Source organism: Solanum tuberosum, unplaced genomic scaffold, assembly GCF_000226075.1.
Source record: "Solanum tuberosum cultivar DM 1-3 516 R44 unplaced genomic scaffold, SolTub_3.0 scf00069, whole genome shotgun sequence".
Lineage (NCBI taxonomy): Eukaryota > Viridiplantae > Streptophyta > Magnoliopsida > Solanales > Solanaceae > Solanum > Solanum tuberosum.
The window spans coordinates 999576-1025600 of record NW_006238995.1 but is presented as its reverse complement, the minus strand read 5'-3'; the positions used below and the strand labels follow the sequence as shown (position 1 = coordinate 1025600).

General features: G+C 37.7%; 2 protein-coding genes across 4 annotated transcripts; one reads left to right on the top strand and one right to left on the bottom strand.

The window, feature by feature from the left end:
• LOC102603937 (cyclic nucleotide-gated ion channel 1-like) lies at positions 1-6193 on the top strand. 3 transcript variants are annotated; one of them, XM_006345498.2, is made up of 9 exons: positions 1-167; positions 763-806; positions 1129-1708; positions 1797-2009; positions 2442-2737; positions 3383-3494; positions 3784-4020; positions 4934-5331; positions 5675-6193. In XM_006345498.2, exons 2-9 carry the CDS (start codon positions 775-777, stop codon positions 5976-5978), a joined length of 2172 nt encoding a protein of 723 aa, XP_006345560.1. In that variant the 5' UTR covers positions 1-167; positions 763-774; the 3' UTR covers positions 5979-6193. The 3 variants fall into 3 exon arrangements, with proteins under 3 accessions (XP_006345560.1, XP_006345559.1, XP_015163420.1); XM_006345497.2 differs by having other exon boundaries at positions 1-201; XM_015307934.1 differs by having other exon boundaries at positions 1-235.
• Positions 6194-7170: 977 nt separating this feature from the next.
• On the bottom strand, positions 7171-14927 carry LOC102603263 (beclin-1-like protein-like). The gene is given in 9 exon segments (NM_001288562.1): positions 7171-7533; positions 8242-8391; positions 8764-8835; positions 10905-10990; positions 11630-11788; positions 12096-12144; positions 12934-13058; positions 13366-13898; positions 14707-14927. Coding segments are annotated over 9 exon segments (1569 nt in total). The 5' UTR covers positions 14867-14927; the 3' UTR covers positions 7171-7298.
• Between the last annotated feature and the right edge of the window lie 11098 nt (positions 14928-26025).

The following is a 26025-nucleotide window of genomic DNA, read 5'->3' as shown; positions in this document are numbered from 1 at the left end:
TTAAGTCTTTTCAGTTTTCTGGAAAAAAGACCAAGTCCTCCTTCCTATTAACTCAATAAGATGACTGCCTTTTCATAGCAATATCTAGGAACTTTCTTATACAGAAAAAATTGACACACATATACATATTACTTCTCCTAAACTTCACTTCATTATTCAATGCCCATGTAAGTTATCTCCAAATTATGTTCATTTCACCATGTAAGTTTCTCTATGCTTAAGTTAATTTCTCAAGGTTCAAACTTCTTTTTTATACTTTTTCTATAGTTTTGGTTTTATTAGTTCCTTTTATATGAGTTGTTGATGTTCGGTATTTGCTCTGGTTTTCTTATCATATTTGGATTCGTTTTACTTGAAGGAAGGGCAAAACACTTGTCATAAGTAGTATCTCTTTCATATTTAGCTAATCCTTTTCTCGAATTTCGTATTCTGATCTTTTTGTACTAGTGAATTGTTCAAACCATGTTGATTTATTATATCTTTGTATTGTCTGGTTTATCGTCCTTCAAGATTTGCTTTGACTGACATCTGGTTATTTCGATCTCAATATTTGAGACTGCTATATGATCTGATTTCAAAAGTTCATGTTGCATGAAGCACAAAAGTTTCTTGCCTTTTAAATTATATTATTATATTGTTTTTTTGGAATTACAACAACTACTACTACGCCTCAGTCCAGAACAAGTTGGAGTATTTGAACTATAATTACAACTTCAAATTTTGCACTAATTGAGTTTTACATATTTGTTGTTTTTTGAACAGAGAAGCTGAAATATGATGAATCCCAACCAGGACAAATATGTAAGGTTAGTTCAATCAGCCTCATATACCAAGAAATGTCCAATTATTTTTATTTTGGCTTGAGCTAAAAATTCCATTATCACAAGCTTACATAAACATCATGATACAATATCGATTCGAGCTACATGCTAGAGGAATTAATTTGAGAAAATATGTTAATCAATGAAACTAACAAGATAGGACCTCAATGGGAACACCGAGGGGTTCATCATAAAATATATATCCTTCAAAAATATGTGATTTTCCTCCAAAGGAGTTCAGATGAACCTACTTCCGCCCTCTAGCTCTGCGCCTGCTTAGACTCTAACCGGGCGTTTTTGTACTTAGGTTTGAGGATTGGAAGTCAGAACAATCATCCTTCAGCATTGACAATGAAAATTCTCAGGATAATAGGCCATTTTATGTCAGAAAACCATCATTAAGCTCGTTGATGAGCAGCGTTAAAAGAAGGTTCGAGAGGGGTTCTGAAAGAATTAGTAGCTGGAGAAAATCAATTCGAGTGTATCCTCTAACTGATAAGCCAACAAAAGATCAATATGTAGAACCAAAGAAGAAAGTTCATGATCCTCAGGGGAGATTTCTTCAGCAATGGAACAAAGTATTTGTATTGGTTTGTATAATTGCTGTGTCACTGGATCCGTTGTTCTTCTACATTCCTGTCATTGATAACGACAAAAAGTGCCTCGATTTGGACAGGACGCTAAAGATCACCGCTTGTGTTCTTCGTTCTATCACTGATCTTTTCTATATCTTTCACATTATCTTGCAATTTCGTACTGGCTACATTGCTCCTCCTTCTCGAATATTTGGAAGAGGTGAGTTGGTTGAAGATTCCTATGATATAGCCAAGCGATATTTGTTATCACATTTCATCGTTGACGTTGTAGCAGTCCTTCCACTCCCACAGGTTTGTGTCCTCAAAAGCTTGTGTTTTTTGGCATTCTCTTAGCTTAAGAGAGTATGATATTAACAAGTTTAACCTTGTTTTTGTGCAGATTGTGATATTGGTTGTCACTCCCAACGCGAATGGCTCTATTGCTTTGGCGACGAAAGAAATGTTAAAGATTGTCATTTTTGCTCAATATTTTCCAAGAATTTTTAGAATTTATCCATTGTGCAAAGAAGTAACAAGGACTTCAGGCTTATTTACTGAAAGTGCATGGGGTGGAGCTGTTTTCAACCTTTCCCTCTACATGCTAGCCAGTAATGTAAGTTCCCTTTCAACCAATAGATGATCAACATTACGTAAAAGATAGAGATAATGATCAAAAACACACCAGAACTATTACTTGTTTTGCAAGTTTCACACCTCAACTATCAACTGTTCTCTTTTTCAACCTGAACTATCACCACTTGTTCCGTTTTCCTATCATCATATATGTATTAAAACACACCTAGTTGAGTAGATGGTGACAATCCAGGTAAAAGGGAACAACTAATAGTTGAAGTGTGAAACTCGTGAAAACATGATAGCTCAAATGTGTTTTTGACAATTAACTCAAAAAGATAATTACAAGTAACTGTTCATAATAAATGGAAGTAGTAACATGATAATGCAGCTAGTTAAATTACATTAAAAACTGTCAGTGTATATAAGTTGAGTCGACTCTTATAGGTGCAAATTAAATGTGTGATCTCAGGTAATTGGAGCATTTTGGTATTTGTTCTCAGTAGAACGCCAAGATACATGCTGGCGCAATGCGTGTGCAAAGATCCGTGGCTGTTCATTAGACTACTTATATTGTGTCAAAAGTTCGATTGAAAATGCTTCCTTACTGAATTCTTCTTGCCCTCTCGTGAAACAAGAAGATATACATGATCCAAATGTCTTTGATTTTGGAATCGCTCTTGATGCTCTTCAGTTTCGGATTGTGGAGAAAAGGAAATTCTGGACCAAACTCTTCTATTGCTTTTGGTGGGGGCTGAGAAACTTAAGGTCTGTTCACTTTTTCTTACTCGTATACATACATTTTGACCTTGGTTTTCTTACAAGCTATTAAAGTATTGCGGACGTTCTGAAAATTCCTGTGTTTTGGACAACAACTCTGTTTGTATTTGACTGCTACTACGGTAAAAGAGTCATGTTTCTTCATATGAATTAGGTTTGGACCAAAGAAAAAAAACACAGCAGAGCAAAGAGGTTTCCATGAGATTCAGTTTCGCTCAAGTAGCGGATTTTAGCCTAGTGATAGGATCTTCTGATCAACCGAGAGACCATTTGGATTCCATACTCCATCTATACAAGTAACGAACTCTAGCCAAATGTAGGTCGTGATGCGCCTTGAGATGGCTAGTGGGGAATCCCCTCACATGTGGTTGCTCTATTGCGTCTGGCCTGTCGTTTATATTGAGGCATTATATATTGTTTTTTTAGCACTCATCATTAGTGGTCCTTGATACATTCAGATAAACTTTTCTACTATCAACTTCTGATGTTTATCTCACTTATCAAGTAGCTAAACAATTTTAATGATTTTTCAAGAATGTATGAACAAAATCAGCATGTTAAGTAACTTCCATAATTCTATAACTGTCTCTTTGGACTGTGTTAAGAACTAAAATTTCTTCTTACATGTTTCAGTTCTCTTGGCCAAAACCTGAAGACAAGCACTTTCGTCGGAGAGATTCTCTTTGCCGTCTTCATCTCAATTATCGGGCTTATCTTGTTTTCCTTGCTTATTGGCAATATGCAGGTCAGTACAGTACCACCCTTTATCATGAATTGAGTTCCAAGAGATTACACAAAACACTTAATTTGTTATGCACTATCATTTTTCAACAAAGAAACCGTATCTCTACCTCTCACAAGGTAGGGGTAAGGTTTGCGTACACCCCGCCCTCCCTAGACTCTCCACTTGTGGGATCATTCTGGGTATGTTGTTGTTGTATTTCAGGAAAGGTCGATGCTCAAAAATTTCCTATTTGCTAAACTAGATATAACTAGATAAAGTTTGAGTAATTTTGTATTGGTTATGGAAACAGAAATATTTGCAATCTATCACGGTTAGAGTAGAAGAGATGAGAGTGAGAAGGCGGGATGCAGAACAGTGGATGTCTCATCGCATGCTTCCTGACAATCTGAAAGAGCGAATTAGACGACATGAACAGTACAAATGGCAAGAAACCAGGGGAGTTGAGGAAGATTTACTGCTTCAAGATCTTCCTAGAGACTTGAGGAGAGATTTAAAGCGCCATCTCTGTTGGTCTTTTCTCAAAAAAGTAAGTACTTATCACATTATAATTATCCCTGTCCAACTTCAGCATGTGTTGTTGTAGTATTGTTCCATTACTATATGTTGTTTCTTGTACTTCCATTACTTTTTTTTTGGACTGTTGTTTTCTTGAGCCAAAGAATCTGTCAGAAACAACCTCTCTACCTCTGAGGTAGGGGTAACGTCTGCGTACACTCTACCCTCGCCAGACCTCACTGTGTGGGACTACACTGGATATGGTGTTGTTTTTGTTGTTGTGTTGAAATGGTGTTTTATAGTGAAAACAGTTTTAACTGCTAAATAAATGTGAACCGGCAAAACAAGGCCAATTATTTCCTCTTCTTTCGAATATCAAAGAATGTTTTGCTCCCTCCATTTCATTTGTATGGTGATGTTTGACTAAATATGGAGTTTATGAAAGAAAAACAAACTTTTGGCACATTCGAAAAGTACCCTTAGAACTTTTAGTTCTAAATATGTCATCACATTTCTATGGCTCTGAGCATGTCATTAATGTAAAATGGGAAGTTAGAGTTTCGAAATATAGAAACGTGTCATACTTTTTTGGAACAAACTAAAAAGAAGTGTCGTATAAAATGGAATAGAGGGACTATTAAATCTGAATGAAACATTATCAAACCACATTAAGTATTCTCAATCTATCAATCAACTATACGTCAAGCCCAAACTACTTTTTACTCTTGCATTTCTTACAAACTATTTTCTGAAAAACTATTTTCTTGAGTTGAGGATCTATCGGAGCAACCTCTCTACCCTCGCAAAGGTAGGTGTAAGGTCTGTGTAAACCCACCCTCCCTAGACCCCACTTGTGGGACTATACTTAGTATGTTGTTACACTCTCATCATTTATGATGATCCCTCCAAACAAGCACTAAATTTGCATTGGTTTGGTAATGCAGGTTCCCATATTTGAGAAAATGGATGACCAATTACTGGACGCGTTGTGTGACAGACTGAAGCCAGCACTCTTCACAGATAAGAGCTTCATAATCCGAGAAGGCGATCCAGTAGAAGAAATGCTCTTTCTAATGAGAGGTACACTGTTAACTATGACCACAAATGGTGGAAGGACTGGTTTTTTCAACTCTGTTCATCTCAAAGCTGGTGGCTTCTGTGGAGATGAGCTTTTAACATGGGCTTTAGACCCTCATCCTTCCTCCAGTAGTCTTCCAATTTCGACTAGAACAGTACAGGCTGTAACTGATATAGAAGCTTTTGCCGTCACTGCTGATGACCTCAAGTTTGTCGCCGCACAGTTTAGACGTCTAAATAGCAAGCAGATTCGGCATACTTTCAAGTAAGTTCCATTTCATAACAAACTTCAACTTACTTCAGATAACAATTTTATTTTATTTGATGCAATACGCTAAAAATTGAGTGACCATCTGTGAAATTAACCCTGCACAACTAGTGTATGAGTTTTGGAGTCATCCATTTACACTTGTGCTGGGTAATGCCAACATCCTGCCTATGGCAAGTCCCACGAGGGGTTGGGTGGCCCGGGTCAGAGTCATGATTGAACATGAGGCTTGCTTGGTGGACTTGGTTGAGAAATAAAGTTGTGCCTTTGCTATTAGCTATAGCTTTTAGCATGATGGTAAGCGCTTGATCCTAACAACTTGTGTACTTGGCTATTTCAGGTTCTGCTCACAGCACTGGAGGACATGGGGTGCATGCTTTATACAAGTAGCATGGCGTCGATACTGCAGGAATAAGCTCGAGAAATCTTTACGAGAGGAAGAAGATAGACTGCAGGCTGCATTGGCAAAAGAGAACACAAATACAACAAGTCTTGGAGCTACCATTTATGCATCAAGGTTTGCTGCTAATGCTCTGCGCGCCTTGCGACGTAAGCACGCAACTGGTGCAAAATTATCTCCCACATTACCTCTGCTGCTTCATAAACCATCCGAACCAGATTTCAGTGAGGAAAATGATTCATGAGGTGGGGAGGATAATTAACTAGAAATGTTGGAAGTTGTTCATATTGGTGGATTTACATTTTCTTTATACTTAATAAAAACAACTCCTTGGATAGTACATATATTATGTCTTGATTCATTATGATAATTGTAGAAAGAAACAGGGAGTTCTGTTTAATTTATATCCAAGTTTCTATTGAATGTAAAAGTTCGTGCTTGAAAGATAACACGTGGAAATCAATTGACATGTTTCCTCCAGATTATTATTTCTTAGGTAGTAACGTTGTTATGTCAGATGGAATTATTTATATGATGGCGAAGACAAAGAGGAATGAAAAATTCAATCAATTGTAGTATATTACGTTTTTGTTTGGAGAAGGAACAATTTCTAGAGGAATTATTGTTTCCATATACAATACAAAGGAGAAGACATGTTTTATGTTGTTTAGGAGAAAAACTTTGATTGATTAGGTCATTGGGAGATGATCATCAGATTCGTGAGTATTGGTTGTATATTATGAAAACAAATTCATGGAATAAGATATTGACAATTCCATTATCTCACTATATTTGTTTGAGACCTTTGAGTATTGTAAAGGATGGAGGCATCATGTTTCAAAAGTATAATAGCTCTGACTTTATGGCTTACAATTCAACAACGCACAAATTAGAACAAGTTAATGTTACTGGAATTGAAGTACTTAACTTCAATAAGGTTGTAACCTACCTGGAAACTTTAGGAAACTCGCACGGCTATCTAAATAATGAAGAACCGCTACTGAACAAGAACGAGTGATACATCTATTTGTTGTTGCTTTATTTTTAATTTTTGCCTGAAAGCTATGTTGCTCCAACTCTTCAAAAATGTCAACATATGCCTGTCTAATTTTCCAAATATAGTGTAATATTAAGTTAACATCATTTGAATTGAGTTCCAATTTAGACTAATATAGTATATAATTCAATCAAGTTAAATGCAATTAGTAATACCTATATTTTTCAAACCAATTTATCATAAATACAAATTTTCCAATTCCTCCTTCCCAGTGCATTACCTGGCTTAGGACCAGGTTGCAGCATAGAGGCTAAGGGGCCTATTCCTGTCCAGTTGTTTCACTATGTAAACCAAATGCACCATAGAAAGACTTGGGAGGGAATGAAACAAGCAGCATGATGAAATGTGACCTATATTTGGTATATATACAGCTTCAAACTTTTTTAAGGAGCCAAGAAAAAATAATTATGATGCAACATTACAAGTGATCGCTTGCACAGATATAATTTAAATCTCTTGTCTACTTACGACATGATTAGCACGAGAGGACACGTTGGTATTAGTGATTCAAGATTGAAACTTGGTATTAATTGGTTGTTTGCTGTACAGTGATCCTGCTGCAGCTGGAACTTCAGCTTGTGAAGAGACTGTTCCGGAAAGTGGCTGGAAATTTGTGTTACCAACAAACCAGTAGAGCACCCACTTCAAATTGCAGAGTGTATACTTGAGAGCTTTGGTCCAATTTTCCTGTTTATTAAAGCTCTGGGTTATCGAGTAACTTTCAACTTTGTCATTTTCAATCCTGCAAGAAAGCCCGAGACAGTTAGGCAACTGTTATAGTACTAATACATCAAACGAGAACTTTGTTGGAGGATGTAATTTCTATATCTATAGTCAAGTCAAGTTATCCATGTCCAATTGTGGCATCCAATAAGTACATCCTAATAAATGTCGTATGAAAAGCTCAACATCTGTCCTTCAAAGCAGTAGTTCGAAAATCAAGACAAATTACTGAAGTACAAAAGAATAGCAGTGTCTTAAAAGTACTTCGCAAATGTGCCTAACTAAATAAGGTTGCGGCTCTAAGACTAAAAAGCATCAAGTTTAGCTCACTTCCATGTTGGTATTAGTCCAATTCTCACTTATTAAGTCTCGCTGGTTCCACACAGTTATCTAAGACATAGTATAGATTCTTACATCAATGACCACGCCAAGTCAAGCAAACCTCTCAATTACCAACCCAAAAATAAAAAAGGAAAAGCAAAGAAACTTATTAAATAATTCCAACTTCAAGTTCTTCCTTTAGTAAGATGGACATATGTAAGCAACCTTAAAATTAAAACAAAATCTACCAAGATCTTCTTAGCGGAAACTCTGACAACCAATTACCTAATATCAATGTATCAGGTAAGAAAAATATAAATTTGATATTCACTATGGAACATTTTGCTAAAACACTGAAGCTTCTATGAATTGTGGAATTAAGCTTCTTGAATATGCAGAGGCTTACTTGTAAGGAAGCTTAAAACATTTATCAGGACGAATATTGTTTTCCCTATCTTTTGAATTTGCAAACTCGGAGAACTCCTTCAGGCAGGTCAAGAACAATGTCATTGCTTTATCATACCGTGTGCTCCAGAAGAGATTTACTGGGCCAAATCTTCAAAAGAGTAAGGGGATCATATTAAGTAATTTTAAAAGGTAAAAGATTGCAATTGGAAAACCACAAACAATGTCTGTTACTGTTAAGGTATTTAAGATAACTGGAAAGGAAAATGCAACATAACCGGCCGCCGGGAAGTGATTTCGTAGTTCATATATCTCATTCACTATTATCAAGTAGAAAGCTCAATGTATTAAAATGAAATCATGTTAACAGGAAACAGACTACCCATCCTACATTTACTGACTGATTATTATTGCATCATTCACCCACCACCTGAAATTAACTTATTTGAATCAAATTGTCAGAATGGTAACTGATATTTTTGGATAGAAATGTTTAAGACGAAAAAGAAGAGGATAAACTTACAGTTCATAAGTAGTATTATTGGTGTCTATGATCCGAGGATAACTTCCCATAGGAAGAATTTTTATCCGATATCTAGAAAGGCAAAATCAAGGATACACAATGGACAGAAAACAGCAAGAACACTACACTTAATGGGTAGAAATGCCTTATATTACAGTGTCTACCTTTTGACCTATTGATTTATACTCTAGAAAATTTTGAAATATCAAAACTATTCCACCCACATCTACGAATTGCAGCCACTGATTCTTTAACATCCCAAAGAACTCTTGTCATCCATGTGATCAAGTTGATTTAATATTTGACTATTTGAAGATTTTACTTGAAAAGAACATATTCTAAGTCCCCAGATAATGTTCAAGGCCTTGGCTGATTGATGATTTTGCAAGAAAAGAAAAAATTTGAACTGTAGGAATGGAGCCAAAGATGTAAAATCTTTTGAAGAATGAACACACACCACAACATGAAGACTAGTAATGACCCTGGTGAAAAACATGTCAGAATGAAGGCTTGATTAAGAAAAGTTAGATTGGATTAAAAAAAATACACAGGTTAATTATAGAATTCAACAAGAGGACCACATACACTAATTTGAGTGGTGAGGTCAAAGATCCAACAAGAACTTTATGCACCTCAGATAGAACCTAATCTAGATCTGTCATGATGGTACATTTAAAGTTAAGAATATATAAGGTAGTAAATTTTAAACTGAATATTGAGTTATAGAGAGTGCACTGATTCGTGAAAGTTAGTTCAAACAAGATTACTGCACCTTGAGCTGAAGTAATTAAAAGCCTACCTAAAAGGGTTCTAGGTTAGGAATACTTGAAATAGCCAATAACCGTAAAATGACAATTGGGTAAATGAACTTCTTTAACTCACGTCTTCCTTTTATTTGACAAGTTTGTGCTAAAATTGAATACTAATAGTCAAACTCATTGAAAGTTCTCTCAAAATTTTGCTCTTGTTAGTCAAGTGTCATTTCATAGCAGCTTTCGTCTTTACATTTGAATCAACCAGTGGACTCTCAAGATTCGACTTTTCAATGACAAGATCAAACTAACTTCTTTGTCAGTTTATTCTAGTCTTAAGAGGGATCAAAAATCTGTTTAACCTCTATATATTTGAACCTTTAGTTCACTTGTGTCATATTGACCACATCGTTATCTTGCTGGGATCCTCCAATAATGGCACCGCACCCATGTTAGATACTCCAAAAATACATCATAACTTTTGGAAGATCCAACACGCAGCGGATGACATCTTAAAAATCCGAGCAATATAGCATCAAAGTTCACCTTCCAGTAGCAAATTGTGCCATAACTGAGCTCAAAACCTTAAAGCAAGTTAAGATTGATATTTCTTAAATACCAATAGTTATTTCTTTATAACAATGGTATCTGAGACAGCTTCCGCACATAAGCTCTAATAATTCTTAGGCTGGGAGTTCTTACTCAAAAAAAGAAATACTTAGGCTGGGAGTTCTTACTCAAAAAAAGAAATACTTAGGCTGGGAGTTCTTACTCAAAAAAAGAAATACTTAGGCTGGGAGTTATTACTCAAAAAAAGAAATACTTAGGCTGGGAGTTATTACTCAAAAAAAGAAATACTTAGGCTGGGAGTTATTACTCAAAAAAAGAAATACTTAGGCTGGGAGTTATTACTCAAAAAAAGAAATACTTAGGCTGGGAGTTATTACTCAAAAAAAGAAATACTTAGGCTGGGAGTTATTACTCAAAAAAAGAAATACTTAGGCTGGGAGTTATTACTCAAAAAAAGAAATACTTAGGCTGGGAGTTATTACTCAAAAAAAGAAATACTTAGGCTGGGAGTTATTACTCAAAAAAAGAAATACTTAGGCTGGGAGTTATTACTCAAAAAAAGAAATACTTAGGCTGGGAGTTATTACTCAAAAAAAGAAATACTTAGGCTGGGAGTTCTTACTCAAAAAAAGAAATACTTAGGCTGGGAGTTATTACTCAAAAAAAGAAATACTTAGGCTGGGAGTTGCATCCTAATAAACAAACTAGGCAATATAAGATAGTTCTGGAGCTTCGATCGATCGATCGATCAAGGTATCACGGATAAGATGATATTTTACTCAAAAACAAGAAAATAGATGTATGTTTCAATAAGGATACTGAAACTTTGGTCGGAAATGCTGAGCCATTGTATGGAGAAGAAGGCATGCTTGACCCCATGCTGCATTAATCTCGTCCCACTCAACCTAAGCATGTATCACAAATATTGTACATTATAGATAACCAAAAAAAAAGTAAAAAGGAAAGTATTTTTATGATGAGAAAAAAAAACAACAAGACAAGAAATTTCAACATACAGTATCATAATGCGAAATAATGAACTTTTTCTACCATTTGATGTGTAGCACAAAATATCAGTTCATAAATTAAAAAATCAAAAATGTAAAATAAATAGCTATTACCATATCAAAACTTTATATAAATGAAACATAGCAATTCATACACCTGCATGGAGTTCAACTAATTAAATTCTGTAGTACTTGCTATTTCTCATTTTCCTTTCATCAGATTCTGTATTGAACAGGAGATAGAATTGAAGAGGTAACATATTTCACAATCCCCTAAACAGAGGTTGTACTCCCTCATCCAATTTCCATAACCTATTTCTACTTCAACTACAAAATTTACTCAACTCCTTCTCCAACCAATTATCCAAACTAAAATAATCATTAAGTATGTTTTTAACATTAATCTGATACAGTGAGGAAGTACTTTAAGAGAAATACAATTTCAGTATAGAATATCAGATACTACAGCAAATCATGATACTGAATTTATCTACTAGGAACAAGACAATTATATCCAAATAAATTAAAGTAACATACCGGAATTTTAGGAAGTCTTCCGAGACGAAAGTTGTTAATCGTTCCAAATTCACCGTCATACCAGATTGGAAATGCATCATTGAGCACATTAGTCCGCTTTAGCACCTCTAAATGAGCTTGTGAAACTTCTGTCTTAGCTAAAATTGCATCTCTCTCTTCCTGCAGTAAAAAAATCCTTAAAAAGGGATTGCTTCATCCAACACCAACACTACCACCCCGGAAAAGGGGAGATACTTCTCTTCCACCCCAAACATTGAGTCAGATTTCCCCCAATCATCTAAATGGAGTTACATTTTTGTTCTCAACAAATACATAGCTCTTTAGAGGGGAGGGATCGTATGTGAAATATGAAGCAAAAGAACAGTCAAACTACCATTATAAGAGATATGACCAAAGCTTTTGCCCACAGGAAAATTAAATATGACACACACAGACAGACGCATGGTGAGAAGAAGAAGCAAGAAACCTGATGAGATATCAACTGAAACTGAAAGTTATTGAATTCATGCCAGTACCTGTTAAATAAAAGGCATGCTAACAATTAGCAATTAGTGATGGGTAATCTCAAACAGCTAATTTAAATAATAGAGAACTATAATTAAAGTCTTGTTCCAGGCAACCAAACCGGGATATAGTAACAGGTACTCTTTTAATTGCAGGTTTCACTACCAAGCTATTCCGAGTTCCTTCATAATTCTACAGTCTACAACAAGAATAATGAACATACCTCCACCTCAAGCTATTTGGTGTCAGCAATTTCCTTTTGCGAGGTAAGAATTAAGATAATTTTATGAATAATGAAAAATCTCCCACATATAAGCAATATACCAAAAAGTAAAAAACCTACAACATAATGTAATTCTCTACAAATGACACCAAGTTTTCTGGCAAAGTACAAACTAAAACTTCATGGGTCAAAAAAAAAGAAGCCATATGTGTAGGTCTTCTACTTGTTTGTTTTACCCCTTTAATTATGCTTGCTTCCGACTCCCCATGAGCCATTTTTACGACCTTACTTTTTTGAACGGTCTCCCTAAGGTTGACCTCTTTTCAAATAATCCCCCTTTAATGACACCAAGTTTTCTGGCCAAGGGCTCTCAACATTCATCTGAAAGTGTCAGTTCAATGAGGCTCTGACATGCCAATTTCAACATAGACAAAAGAATCCTAGCAATAAACAGAGAAAAGAAATTCTTACAGGCATATAGGTCTAGAAAGAGAGACAAACTCCTAAACTACATTTATGATGGCTAGTTACTGCACCAAAAAATAAAAAATTGCAATCCAGGTCATTCGAGAATTACCGCTCTTCCAACTCCTTAAAGCGGCTAGACTTCATCTCTAGTTCCTTCAGTTCGGCAGTGACTACAGCACATTGCTTCTCTGTTTCTTCTATTGCAGTTTCAAGTTTTCGCTCTTCCTCTTCTATCTTCAACAGCATCAAATACATTAAAGTTAGTAAATGCTCTTCAATACAAAAGATTAAATGTGCAGCAGACATAATTGCAAAAAAGGAAAGTGCCAAGCCTCAGCTTTCTTTATCCCAACTGCGTTTCATTTCATTCTAATATGTTATCTTTGTAATATGCTCAGATTCAGGGTGCTTAAATATTTTTACAGGTTTATGTTTTCACTACTGTGCTGGATCGGGCTACATGGCATCTTAATTCATTTGTCCTCTTATATATAAAGGGAAAACTATGATGTCCTTTAATTGACTCAAAATTGTTAACAACCTTCAACTTCTCCTTCAGAAAATCAGCCTCGCTAAGAACATTTCTTGCTTCTCCCTCCAATTGATGAAGGCAAGCTTCATAGGCTTGTATGTCCCTGTTAACATCTTCAACCTCCTTATCAAGTTTATCAGACAGCACCCTCATGCATTCAAGACACAGGGGTTGCTCGATCTGAGTCTGTGTTGTGGCAATATCAAATGCACGCTTTAGGACAGTGATGGTGGAGTGAAACCCAGAATTGTTTGACTGCATGGGAGCATTTGGAGGTCCACCATCTGGTGGTGGAAGATTTGTACCAGCTCCATCAGATGTAGGCTCACACTTATACACTGAAGCAGCTGGTGGAGGCAAAACCACAAATGATTCTTCCATGGCCCTCCCAAACTGGCTTGCATCTGGCTGTGCAGATCCTCGTCCTCGAGGCGGAATCCCTGATCCCTGATTTCGTTGTTTTGGCAACATAACATACGAATTTTCCATTCGACTCGACCCTATGGTACTACCAGCTCCATGAATTGAAGAGGCCTGCATCCCTGCACACACACTCCCAATTAGCAACTAGTAGATGCATTATCTGGTCTTCTAGACATTAAACTTATAGAAAAGAAGCCCTTGTACAATTCCAATGAGGATCTATGGAAACAAGTAATCTAAGGATTTCGTATTACAACAACAACATACCCCCTGTCACCCCACAAGTGAGGTCTCAAGAGGTAAGATGTACGCAGACCTTACCCTTACCTTTGTAGGGTAGAGAGGATGTTTCCGATTGACCCTGGGCTTAAATGGAAGCTATTTGTTTTATGAAAAACTAACACCTTTTGAACTCAAAATGACGCAACCTCCATTGAACTAAGTAGGATCACAATTTAAACCTTATCCCCCCTGTCATCCCACAAGTGTGGTCTCAAGAGGTAAGATGCAGGCAGACCTTACCCTTACCTTTGTAGGGTAGAGAGGATGTTTCCGCTTGGCCCTGGGCTTAAATGGAAGCTATTTTTTTAATGAAAAACTAACACCTTTTGAACTCAAAATGTCGCAACCTCCATTGAACTAAGTAGAATCACAATTAAAACCTTATCTAACCCACAATTACTTCACCGAGAAATTCAGTAAAGGTAAAAACTTTTAGTGCATATGGAAATTAAACCCAAAAAAAAGTTAAAACCCCAGTCAGTACCTCCAATACATACCAATTCGCATAATTTTTTGCAGCAATTCTAGCTAAATCATCACAATTTCCTAAACATTGAATCATAGGGCATTAACATAGTCGATTCCAATAAATTTGGGTCCGATTAATGAATACATAAAGCTAGAGAAAGAAGAACAGGGTCTAACCGGAGCGAGAAGAAGAATCTGGGAAGAACTTGTCGGCATAATTATCGACGCCGGCGATGCAGAGAGGATTGTGGCAGTTCTGGCAGATGTACCGGGGAAGATTCGGGTCAACCGGTAAAGTCCGACCCTTATCCGGTGTAGCGCTGCTGCCTTTCACCATGGAGATAGACGAATTCTGTATTCAGTATTGAAATTGAGTATATCAATTTGATGGAAATTTTGGAAAAGGAACAAGCTGTACGTTGGGCAGTTAGCCCAGAGAAAAGCATAAGTGGCGTGCTGGATGGGGCTGACCCGGCCCAGTCTGTCCTGATTCGGCCCGTTGATTTTCAAAATTTATTTTATTTAAAAAGATAAAAGAATTTTTTTTAACTAATTACACGAGCATTCATATCATATTATCTCACAAATTAATAATTTTGTATCAAGTCTTAAGTTCGATATACCACTCTTTCAAGTTTTAAGTCAGATGAGAAAGGCGAGCAAAAAATCAATATGTATCTTTTGATACTAGACAAGTATCTTTTGATACCACATACATTCTGAAATATGGATACATATGCTGGGGGAAGATAATATATCTCAGGTACATGTGAATCACACTTGAATATAATGTACCTGAAACAAATTACACCTAATTTGACCTCCATGTATTGAAGATGCATGTATCTAAGTGCACCAAATATATGTATCTAGTGAAATAAATGTGGTAAGAAGGTTAATTTTAAAAACAAAAGTAAATACACGCAATTAAATCATAACTCAGTGAGATTTGTGTTAGTTTGAAAAAGAAAAACATTGAGAACGACTAATGGGCCCTCCAAACGACTACTTTCACTTCGCAACACCACAAAACACCTTCCCTAACTCCCACTCCACCCCAACAAACTTTTATTCTAACTCCAATTTTATTTTATTTTTACTCCAAATTTTATTAAAATGGACTTTGGTCCTATTTCTACATTATAATAAAATAAAGGGAAAAGGCTCAAATATGTCATCGAACTTTTAGAAAAGGCTTATTTATGCCATCCGTTAAAAGTTTGGCTCATCTATGCCATTACCGTTTAAGAAAAGGCTCATTCATGCCATTATTTTTTAACAGTGGTTTTGCAAAACCATTTTTTACACGTGGCCAATTATAATTCGGTCACGTCATTTTTTTTTGTTAAAAAAATTGAAATTGTGAACAAAAATTGAATTAAAATAACCCACCTAAATTTTAAAAAGTCATTATAATGCTCGTGTGCTTCTTAATAGTGCAGCAGGTGGACATGCCCTAGCTAAAACATGTGAAGAGTTATTCGACTTACTCGATAGACTCTCCGAAGGGAAACCAGGATATGAGGGGGATATGCCTAGAACCATAACCCAAAAGGCCGCGGGGATCTTAGATGTAGATCAAGCTACTGCCATAAATGCCAAATTTAATGCAATGCAACATAACATGACCTTACATTTTAAACAAATGGCTCTAAACCATGCACCAGTAAACGTTGTACAACATGCAGCTAATTGGTGTGAGGTATGTGGTAGTGAAGCTCATGAAACTGAGCAATGTAAGGTAAACCCGAATTTCGTAAACTATGTGGGTAATGCACAAAGGGGTAGAGTTCAACAAAATTATGGAAACACTTACAACCTTAGTTGGAGGAACCATCCTAACTTCTTATGGGGTGGGAACCAAAACCAAAATCAGGCGAAAGGGATAACCAATACCGTTCTCAAGGGGCTGGGCAACAATACCAAAATCCTAACTAAGGCGCAAATCCTAGTGCACCAAAAAGGGGGATGACCAATGAAGAGATACTCCAAAAGCTCATGATTGAAATAGGGACCAAAATAAATGCTAGAATAGATAAGCAGGATGAGAACATTAGAAACATCCAAATGTCCCAAATGAGTTTAGAGAAACAAGTTGCGCAAGTAGCCAATTCTCTAAACTTGCGTCCCCAAGATGGGCTGCCCGGTGATACTAAACTCAACCCAAAGCAATTGCATGCGGTAAGTACTAAAAGTGAGTTGCAATTAGAGGAACTAGCTCTTAAGAAGAGATATACTGAAACAGGTACAAAAGAAAAGAAAGTGGAAGAGGTAGTAAAAAGCTCCAATGTTGAGGTACTCGTTCCTCAAAAGAAATTACCACCTCCGTTTCCACAAAGGCTCAAAAAGCAGAATGAGGACGAATGCTTCAGTAAGTTTCTTTCTCTCCTTAAACAGGTTCACATTAATCTGCCTTTGGTTGAACTTTTTGCAGGGTATCTCGAAGTATGCTAAATACGTGAAAGACATTATGGCTAGCAAGAGGAGGCTCACAGAGTATGAAACTGTAGCACTTACTGAGGAGTGCAACTCTAGAATCCAAAATAGACTACCCAAAAAGTTAAAAGATCCACGTAGTTTTACTGTGCAGATTACAATTGGGCAAAGTGTTCATGCCCAAGGGTTGTGTGATTTGGGGGCAAGTATAAATCTGATGCCCTTTCAATATATCAAAAGCTTGGGTTAGGTAGTAAAAAATGAACCACTGTTATTCTCCAACTTGCTGATAAATCCATTGCTAGGCCAGAGGGGGTGGTAGAAGACGTGTTAGTGCAACTAGGTTCCTTGATTCTTCCTGTGGATTTTGTGGTCTTAGATTTTGAACCCAATTCTGAAGTCCCATTCATTTTGGGACATCCGTTCTTGGCCACGGGTAGGGCATTGATTGATGTAGCAGCTGGTTAGTTAACTATGAGGGCACATGATAAGGTTGAAGTATTCGATGTTTACAACGCTTTAAAATTACCTTCTATTTATGAAGAATTGGCTGCTATTACTGTGGTTGATCACATAGTAGAATCGCAAGTAGTTGTGCCTGAAGATCCCTTAGAAAGAGTGTTAGTGGGTTGTGAAGTAGATGGAGATACAGATGCCCAAGAGATAAAGACATGTTTGAATCTGGCAATCGTAGAGGCTCATATGTATAAAGTGGAGCCATTAGATCGTGAGTTAGGGCCACCACCCAAACCCTCTATCGAAGAAGCCCCAAAACTGGAACTGAAAACACTGCCAGCTCACCTCAGGTATGCTTATTTGTGTACTAATGAAACTTTACATGTTATACTTTCTGCAGAGTTGTCTGAATTACAGGTTGAAGCGACATTGAGGATCTTAAAACGGAGGAAGAAAGTGATTGGATGGTAGATGGCTGGTATTCATGGGATTAGTCGTGTGTTATGTATGCACAGAATTTACATTAAAGATGAACACAAACCGAGTGCACAACATCAACGTTGGCTAAATCCTTTGATGAAAGAAGTGGTAAGAAATGTAGTAATAAAGTGGCTAGATGCTGGAATTGTGTACCCGATCTCCGATAGTAAGTGGGTAAGTCCGGTGCAATGTGTTCCCAAGAAGGGAGGTATAACAGTGGTAAGAAACGAAAAAAATGAGTTGATTCCTACTAGAACAGTGACAGTTGGAGAATTTGTATGGATTACCGGAAACTAAATGATGCCACCCAGAAAGATCACTTCCCCGTTCCCTTAATTGATCAGATGCTTAATCGACTAGCAGGGCAGAAGTACTATTGTTTCTTAGATGGGTATTCCGATTACAACCAGATCTTGGTTGCACCCAAGGATTAGGAAAAGACCATGTTCACTTGTCCTTATGGTACATATGCTTTCAAATGCATGCCATTCGGACTTTGCAATACACCGACGACTTTTCAAAGGTGTATGATGACCATTTTTCATGATATGGTGGAAGACTTTGTAGAGGTGTTCATGGATGATTTCTCCGTCTTTGGGAAGTCTTTTGAGGTATGTCTCCGGAATCTTGATAAAGTATTTGCTAGATGTGAGGACACTAACTTAGTTCTAAATTGGGAAAAGTGTCATTTTTTTATCAGAGAGGGGATAGTGTTGGGACACAAAGTGTCTAAGTCGGGGTTAGAGGTTGATAAGGCCAAGGTAGAAGTTATTGAAAAATTGCCCCCTCCCATTTCTATAAAAGGGATGTGTAGTTTTCTTGGTCATGCAAGTTTCTACCGGTGATTCATCAAGGATTTTTCCAAGATTGCAAAACCTATGTGCAGCCTTTTGGAGAAGAAGGTGAAGTTTGACTTTGATGAGATGTGCTTGAAAGCTTTTGAGATGTTGAAGAGCAACTTAATTGAGGCTCCCATCTTAATTTCTTCGAATTGTGGACTACCATTTGAACTCATGTGTGATGGAAGCGACGTAGAAGTGGGTGCAGTGTTGGGACAAAGAAAGAATAAAATGTTCCACTCGATCTATTATGCAAGCAAGACCCTTGACTCTACACAAGCTAATTACACAGTGACTGAGAAGGAGATGCTAGCTCTAGTGTTCGCCTTCGACAAGTTCAGATCATATTTGGTAGGTACTAAAGTGATTGTTTTTACTGACCATGCAACTATTAGGTACCTATTCAACAAGAAGGATGTCAAACCAAGGCTGATTCGATGGATATTGCTGCTCCAAGAATTTGACATTGAGATTCAAGATAGGAAAGGTATTGAAAATCAAATAGCTAATCAGTTGTCTAGGTTGGAGGATTTTCCCGTGTGACTGAAGGTGAGCAAATCCGGGAAGAGTTTCCGAATGAACAATTGATGGCATTAGATATCTCTCAAGTGTCATGGTATGCAGACATTGTGAATTTGATAGTAAGTGGAGATTATCCTCCGGGTGCAACCACCCAACAAAAGAAAAAGCTCAATCATGATGCTAAGTTCTATATCTAGGATGAACCGTTCTTGTTCAAGCAAAGTGTGGATCGGGTAGTGAGAAGATGCATTCCGGAGTATGAGGTTCACAAAGTGCTCGAAAGTTGTCATGCTTGCCCATATGGAGGTCACCACGGAGGAGAGCGCATTGCTCATAAGGTACTACAATCTGGTTTCTTTTGGCCCTCATTATTTAAAGATTCTATTGCTTTCGTGAAGGGTTGTGATAAATGTGAATCGTTGGGTACTATTTCAAGAAGACATGAGATGCCGCTAAGTAACATTTTGGAGGTGGAAATCTTTAATGTGTGGGATATTGACTTCATGGGTCCCTTCCCGCCATCTGGGTGGAAACCAATACATTCTTGTGGCTGTGGATTATGTGAGTAAATAGGTTGAGGCTGTCGCTCTTCCTTCGAATGATTCAAGGGTGGTTATAAAGTTCATCAAGAAACACATCTTCACTCGCTTTGGCACTCCAAGAGCAATCATAAGTGATGGAGGTAAGCATTTCATTAACCATCTAGTTACAAACCTTCTTTCTAAGTATGTTATTCGTCATAAGGTTGCTACAACTTACCATCCTCAAATGAGTGGCCAAGTAGAGGTTTCAAATAGAGAGGTGAAGCAAATTTTGTAGAAAACGGTGAATGCACAGAGGAAGGATTGGTATGAAAAGTTAGATGATGCGTTGTGGGCATAAAAGACTGCGTATAAGACACCTATAGGGACTTCTCCCTATTACATAGTATTTGGAAAAACATGTCAACTTCCGACGAAATTAGAACACCAAGCTTATTGGGCAATTAAGAAGTTCAACTTGGACCCCGAGCTGGCCGGTAGAAAGAGAGTGAATCAGTTGCATGAACTTGAGGAGTTTAGGCTCCACGCGTATGAGAATGCCAAGCTCTACAAAGAAAAGATGAAGAGGTGGCATGACAAGCACATAATTACTCGTACTTTCACTCTGGGAGAAAAGGTACTACTCTTTAACTCTAGAGTAAGGTTATTCCCCGAAAAACTAAAGTCTAAATGGAGTAGTCCTTTCGAAGTGGTAAGAATGACACAACATGAAGTTGTGGAACTTGAAGATGAGACTGGCCCTACGTTCTTGGTAAATGGGCAAAGGGTGAAACACTACTTTGGTATCGATTCAGATCGTGATCGGGAGGCTCTTGAGCTAAATGATGACTGATCCAAGCTGAGTCGTGCCACGATGTTAAGTCAAGTGCTACATGGGAGGCAACCCGTGAATAATATGTAATAGGTAGTAGTTTGACTTAATTTTGAAATTTTAGGTTAGTTTCAAATTCCTAGGTGTAGAGTTTTTATTTTCTTAGTTTGTTATTTAGATAGGACTTTAGAAGTTATAAAGTAAAATACAAAAAGATGAGTTGTGCCACGACCAAAACTAAGGCGCTAGGTAGGAGGCAACCCACCATTATTATGTCACATTGTTTGGTTGATGCGCAGTTCATGGGAGAAGAAACCACCCGAAATTTGAAGAATTATGCTAAAAAATGAGTTCAGGCGCATGTTGGGCGCGCCACGCCAAAGGCTAAAGAACTGGGGGCTCTTTTTGGTGCACTGGCAGCGCACCGCGCCACCATCGCACCAAGACTCAGCAAAAACACAGATGGTTGGTGAAAATTGGGCGCATCGCGCCAGGGTGGAAGTGACTAGGGGCGGTTTCTAGCGCACTGGCAGCGCGCCACCCCCTATCGCACCATAAATTTTCCTGAAAATATTAGGGAATTTCATGGGACCCACTTAAAATCCACCTTTTAACTCCTCCACCTACCCAACTACACCCACTTTCCCCAAACTCTTTCTCTCTCTAAATCGTTCCCCTCCCCTAATCCTCTCTAAAATCCCAACTTTTTCTTCATCTTCTTCATCCACATTCCTCCCCAAAACCACACCTTCCTCCTCAAAACCACACCTTCCTCTATTAATCCTTACCAAATCCTTCATCCCCTACCTTTTGTTCAACTCTAACACCTAAAACCCACTCTAACCCACCAAATTTTCAAAACTTACCAAACCCATCCACCCCACTGCCTACCCAACCCCCCTTCTTGTCTTCCCCAAAATTTTGTTTTCTTCTTTTCTCAATTTCTTCCATTGTTGGGTGTAAAGATGGTTCCTAAGTGTAAGAATGTTGCTAGTTGTTCGGGTACTAAGATGAGTAGGAAAGGAGCGGCTGCCGAAAGTTCTAGTCGGGAACCCACCAATTTGCCCCCCAAAAAATTTGGCGGGCAAGTTGTAATGCACTATGGAAAGGATTGGTACGAATGTCACCTAGGTGATGAGTATGTAGATGAGGGGTGATTACGATAGGAATTTCCCAACATTCTCGCCCAAATCAATGCTTTGGGACTCCAATATGTCTTCATGGATCAAGGTGAGTGCAATTTAATCTTAGTTCGTGAATTTTAGGCGACTTGGAATACACATCGTGTTGAGATAAACAAAGGGTTCATTAGGGATAGTTGGGTGAGATTTTCTGTTGAAGCACTGAATGATCTTTTGGGTACTCTAAATTGTGACAATGCTGATTTTCTGGCTATGACTGAAAGAACGCCTTATTGTGATATGAGGCATACTTTGTGTGGGGTGAATTCTGTTGTGCGGTGGGATAGGGCTAGAGACATGGGACGTCATTTGACTCTTCACTATGGTCACTTCAATTTGGAGTCCTTGCTATTTGGTTAAAATTGTGTGTAGCACCTTACTACCGTGTAAGCATACGACTGATGTCACTAGGGAGAGTGGTGCTAGTATACCGTTTGATGAAGGGTTTGTCGGTGAATGTTGGGGCTATTTTGAAGCAAAACATGATTAAGTTTAGGACAAATAAAAGATGGCGTTTTTGTTATGGGAGCATAATTACTAGGTACCTCTGTGCTTTACAAATTGAGGAGGAAGTTCATGATGTGTGCCCCCCACTTAGTGTGCCGCTTGGTTGATGTCACAAGAACTAAAGGGCACGATCCATCGCAAGGGCCTGTATTAACTGCTATTTATAGGAAATCTCGTGATAATAGTTGGATGGGGCGTATGTTTGGAATGGTTGAGCTACAACTGCGGATAGGTGGCCGTCAGGTGACTGAGGATGAAATGGCGACACTAGTGGAGCCTTACCCTTTGACGGATAGCGCGATGTACATGTGTCGGATGGGCCCAGCTTTCCAAGAACCCATTGATGATGATGCCACTGATGATGAAGAGGATGGCTCGGAGGAGGATGAGTCAGATGATACTGGCCCTGGAGATGATGATACTGATGCGGGTGATGGAGATGGTAATGCATCGATGGCTATGGATTTTGCCACCAATGTGGCAACCCGCTGATTTGAAGCACGTGGCCTAGAGGCCGACATGTAGTTCTCTTTTACCTTTGCACTTTGTTTTATTTTGTACACTGAGGACAATGGTTTGTTTAATTGTGGGGTGGAAGTTGAACTTCATTGTACATAGTTTACTGCTTTATTGAGTCTTTTTAATTTTAGAAGGGTTCCTTGCATTTTGTTTTCGGTTCTTTTCCCGAGGATAGTCCCATTGATCTGACTAGAAATAGTTTGTTTAGTTTTGTTGCGTCTTAGAGTCGTTGTAGGAGTGACAGTTCCCGATGATGGATGGATGACGACTGTCTTACGGGAAAATTAGTCACTAGGAGTAGAAAGGTTGAAACCGACCTCCTTGGCACTTTGAAATCTTGTCTTGATAGTTGGCTAGACATCATGGGTGGTAACAATTTGTTTGCAATATTTAAATGGTGACCTTGAAAACAACCATAATCTCTTTGTCTTAACTCTAAATAAAAAATAAAGAATATGGGCATAATTGTGTGGAAACACCGTAATGCAATTTATGTGAGCATGCTACAAGTATTGGGTCCTTATGTGTGTTGTGATGCCATGTGTGGAGAATATTTGCTTAGTTTTTGTATTGAATAACATCTAAAACTTGCCCCAAGTATGCCTAAGGAGTAACTCGTGTGAATTATGGAATATGATTGAGGTGTTTCTTTGAATAGCCAAGTTTGAAGTTCCTTATGTGCTTCTAAATAAAATATCCCTAGCTTAGCCCTATTGAGCCTTGTAGCCTTGATTTTGTTCTAACCCACTTAATTGAGCCGAATCCCTTTTATTGATACCATTAGTTTGATCCCAAAGTAATCCTTAATGCACTATGTTGAGTTGAAGAACATGATAACTTTGATAAAAATGGATAGGGTGGAAATGCTTGGTTTTGTGGAGAAGAAAGAGAAGAGGTAAACAAATGATACCCCATAAGTCCTAAAAGTTTATGATTGGCCTTGGTCCCTAGGGACATTGTGCACTTCGACTAAGGCGAAAAAGCCTAAGTCAAAGGTGGCTAATCCGAAAAAAAATAAAAAATGAAATACCTTAATAATGGCCCTGGTCCTTACAAGGACAACGTGCACCTTTATTCGAGTAAAATGGATAAGTTGAGGGTGGCTATTGTTAAGTGTGAAAAAAAATTATGAATAAAGAGGAGAGAAAAAGGGGTGTGTGCAAAAAGAGGGCTCAAGTGAAAGTGAAGGCAAGGTGTTAAATTCAATTGGAAAACATCTAATGAGGAAATCAAAGGGGAAGAAAGAGTTGTGAATGTTAGCAAGGAAAACAAAACATGTGCATTAGGGTGAATGAGTCACTAATTTTACCCAAATGTATCCTCCCTTACCTAAAGCCGACTATAACACCCCAGCAAATTTTTCGAACTAAGACTTGAACCGTTCTTCGTAGTAAGTGAGATTTTACCAAGGAATTAAAATTTCTTAAGTGTTAAGGTCACTAAATGTAGCACCTTGAGTTCCAAAAAGAATTAAATTGGAAATAGCAAAATCTGAAATTTTGCAAGTTAAGCTAAGTATGAGTTTTGGGTCAACTTCAAACGACATAACTTCTAGCTCAAAATGATTTAGGTGTGATACCAGATACCATAGGAATTATCTTTGAATTGTCTTTCCAACTCTATCGAGTTTGCTTAGTTTCGAGTTCGTATGAGGGAGATATGTTCATTCGAAGTTGGGTTGTCTAGATAAGGAAAGTCAAAATCGGATTTTAGAGGGGAATTTTGGTCTTTTCCTTACCCAATCAGATTTAATTCATTTTTAGTAATATTTTAGGGGTATAATATGATTAGGTTCAGTTTTATAATCCTAGTTTACGCCTAGGGTTTTAGTTGAGAGCTCAAGAAGAGAAAAGAGGAGAGGATCAAGCGTTTGTCGAGATTCTTGCGTGTTGTTGTGGATTTTCTCTATGGGTTTGATCCATAAGAGGTATGTAAGCTTCCATAGTGTTGGGTTTGTTCACCCACATGCCAATCATGTTATTTTCAGCGCAGTTTCATTCTTAAAGTTGAAAGATTAGAGTTCTTGATGAGTTCTTGATGTTCATTCTAAATCTTGTTTTGTTGGGGTTTTGATGATTTCTTGAGATTAAAGTGAGTGTTTTGAGGGCTGTATTGAGTATATTAGAGTGTACTTATGTTAAGTAATCGAATCCAAGTGATTGGGGAAGAAACCGTTCGATTCTAGGTGAATTAGGGTGAGAAAACAAGCAAAGAATTTCGTCGGGTCTTCTGGGTTGGGGCCTGGCACGTCGCGCCAGCCAGAGCGCCCCAAAGTATGCTCTGAAGTTTAAGGGCTGGAGCTCCGCGCCACCCATAGCCCCAGGGTCGCCTGCCCCATCCAGTTTGCAATCGGTTTCTCCGTTTGAATTCTTTCGAAGGGTACCTTCACTCCTTTTCGATTCTAACTACTCTAAGCTACTTCTAAACATCTAAAATCATTCCTAACATGATCATAACCTTGAATTCATAATTCAAATTCAAGGTAGAGTTGAGAGTTAAGTTTTGAGAATTCTTTCGAACATTCTAAGAAAGTCCTTTTGTGAAGTCTTCTACAACTTCTAGTAACTTGTTCCAAGACTCAAGTAAGTGAGCATGAGAGTGGGGAGAATTATTATTGAGTCTACACTATCATCTATATCTTTGATATCATGAACCATAACTCTTGAATTCATAATTCACATTCAACAGAGAGTTAAGAAGTAGAGTTCAAGAAAACCTTTGAGTTTGATTGTGAACCCTTTGAGATCAACTATTGATTTGAACTAAGTTTTGAGAAAGTAAGTAAGAGAATGAGAAGATTCGTATACATGAGTTCCATGTAGTTATGTAGACCTTTGAGTCGAGTCATTCATGCCTATAATTCCACATGAACTCCATAAATTGAGCATCATTGAGAGGAGTAGTATTTTCAAGTTCTAAGTCTTGAGTATTGAGTTCCTAATCCCATTTGAGATTATATTTCTAATCATGGGACTATTATATGTTACCCATGAAGTCTTTGAGTTGAATTGTTCAAGCCCATAATTCCACATGAACCCTATAAGTCGAGCGGTCTTGAGATGAGATGTATCTTTGAGTCCTTGAGTCGAGTAGTTCATGCGCATAATTCCGTATGAACCCTATAAGTCGAGCAGTCTTGAGATGAGAAGTATCTTTGAGTCCTTGAGTTGAGTAGTACATGCTCATAATTCCGCATGAAACCT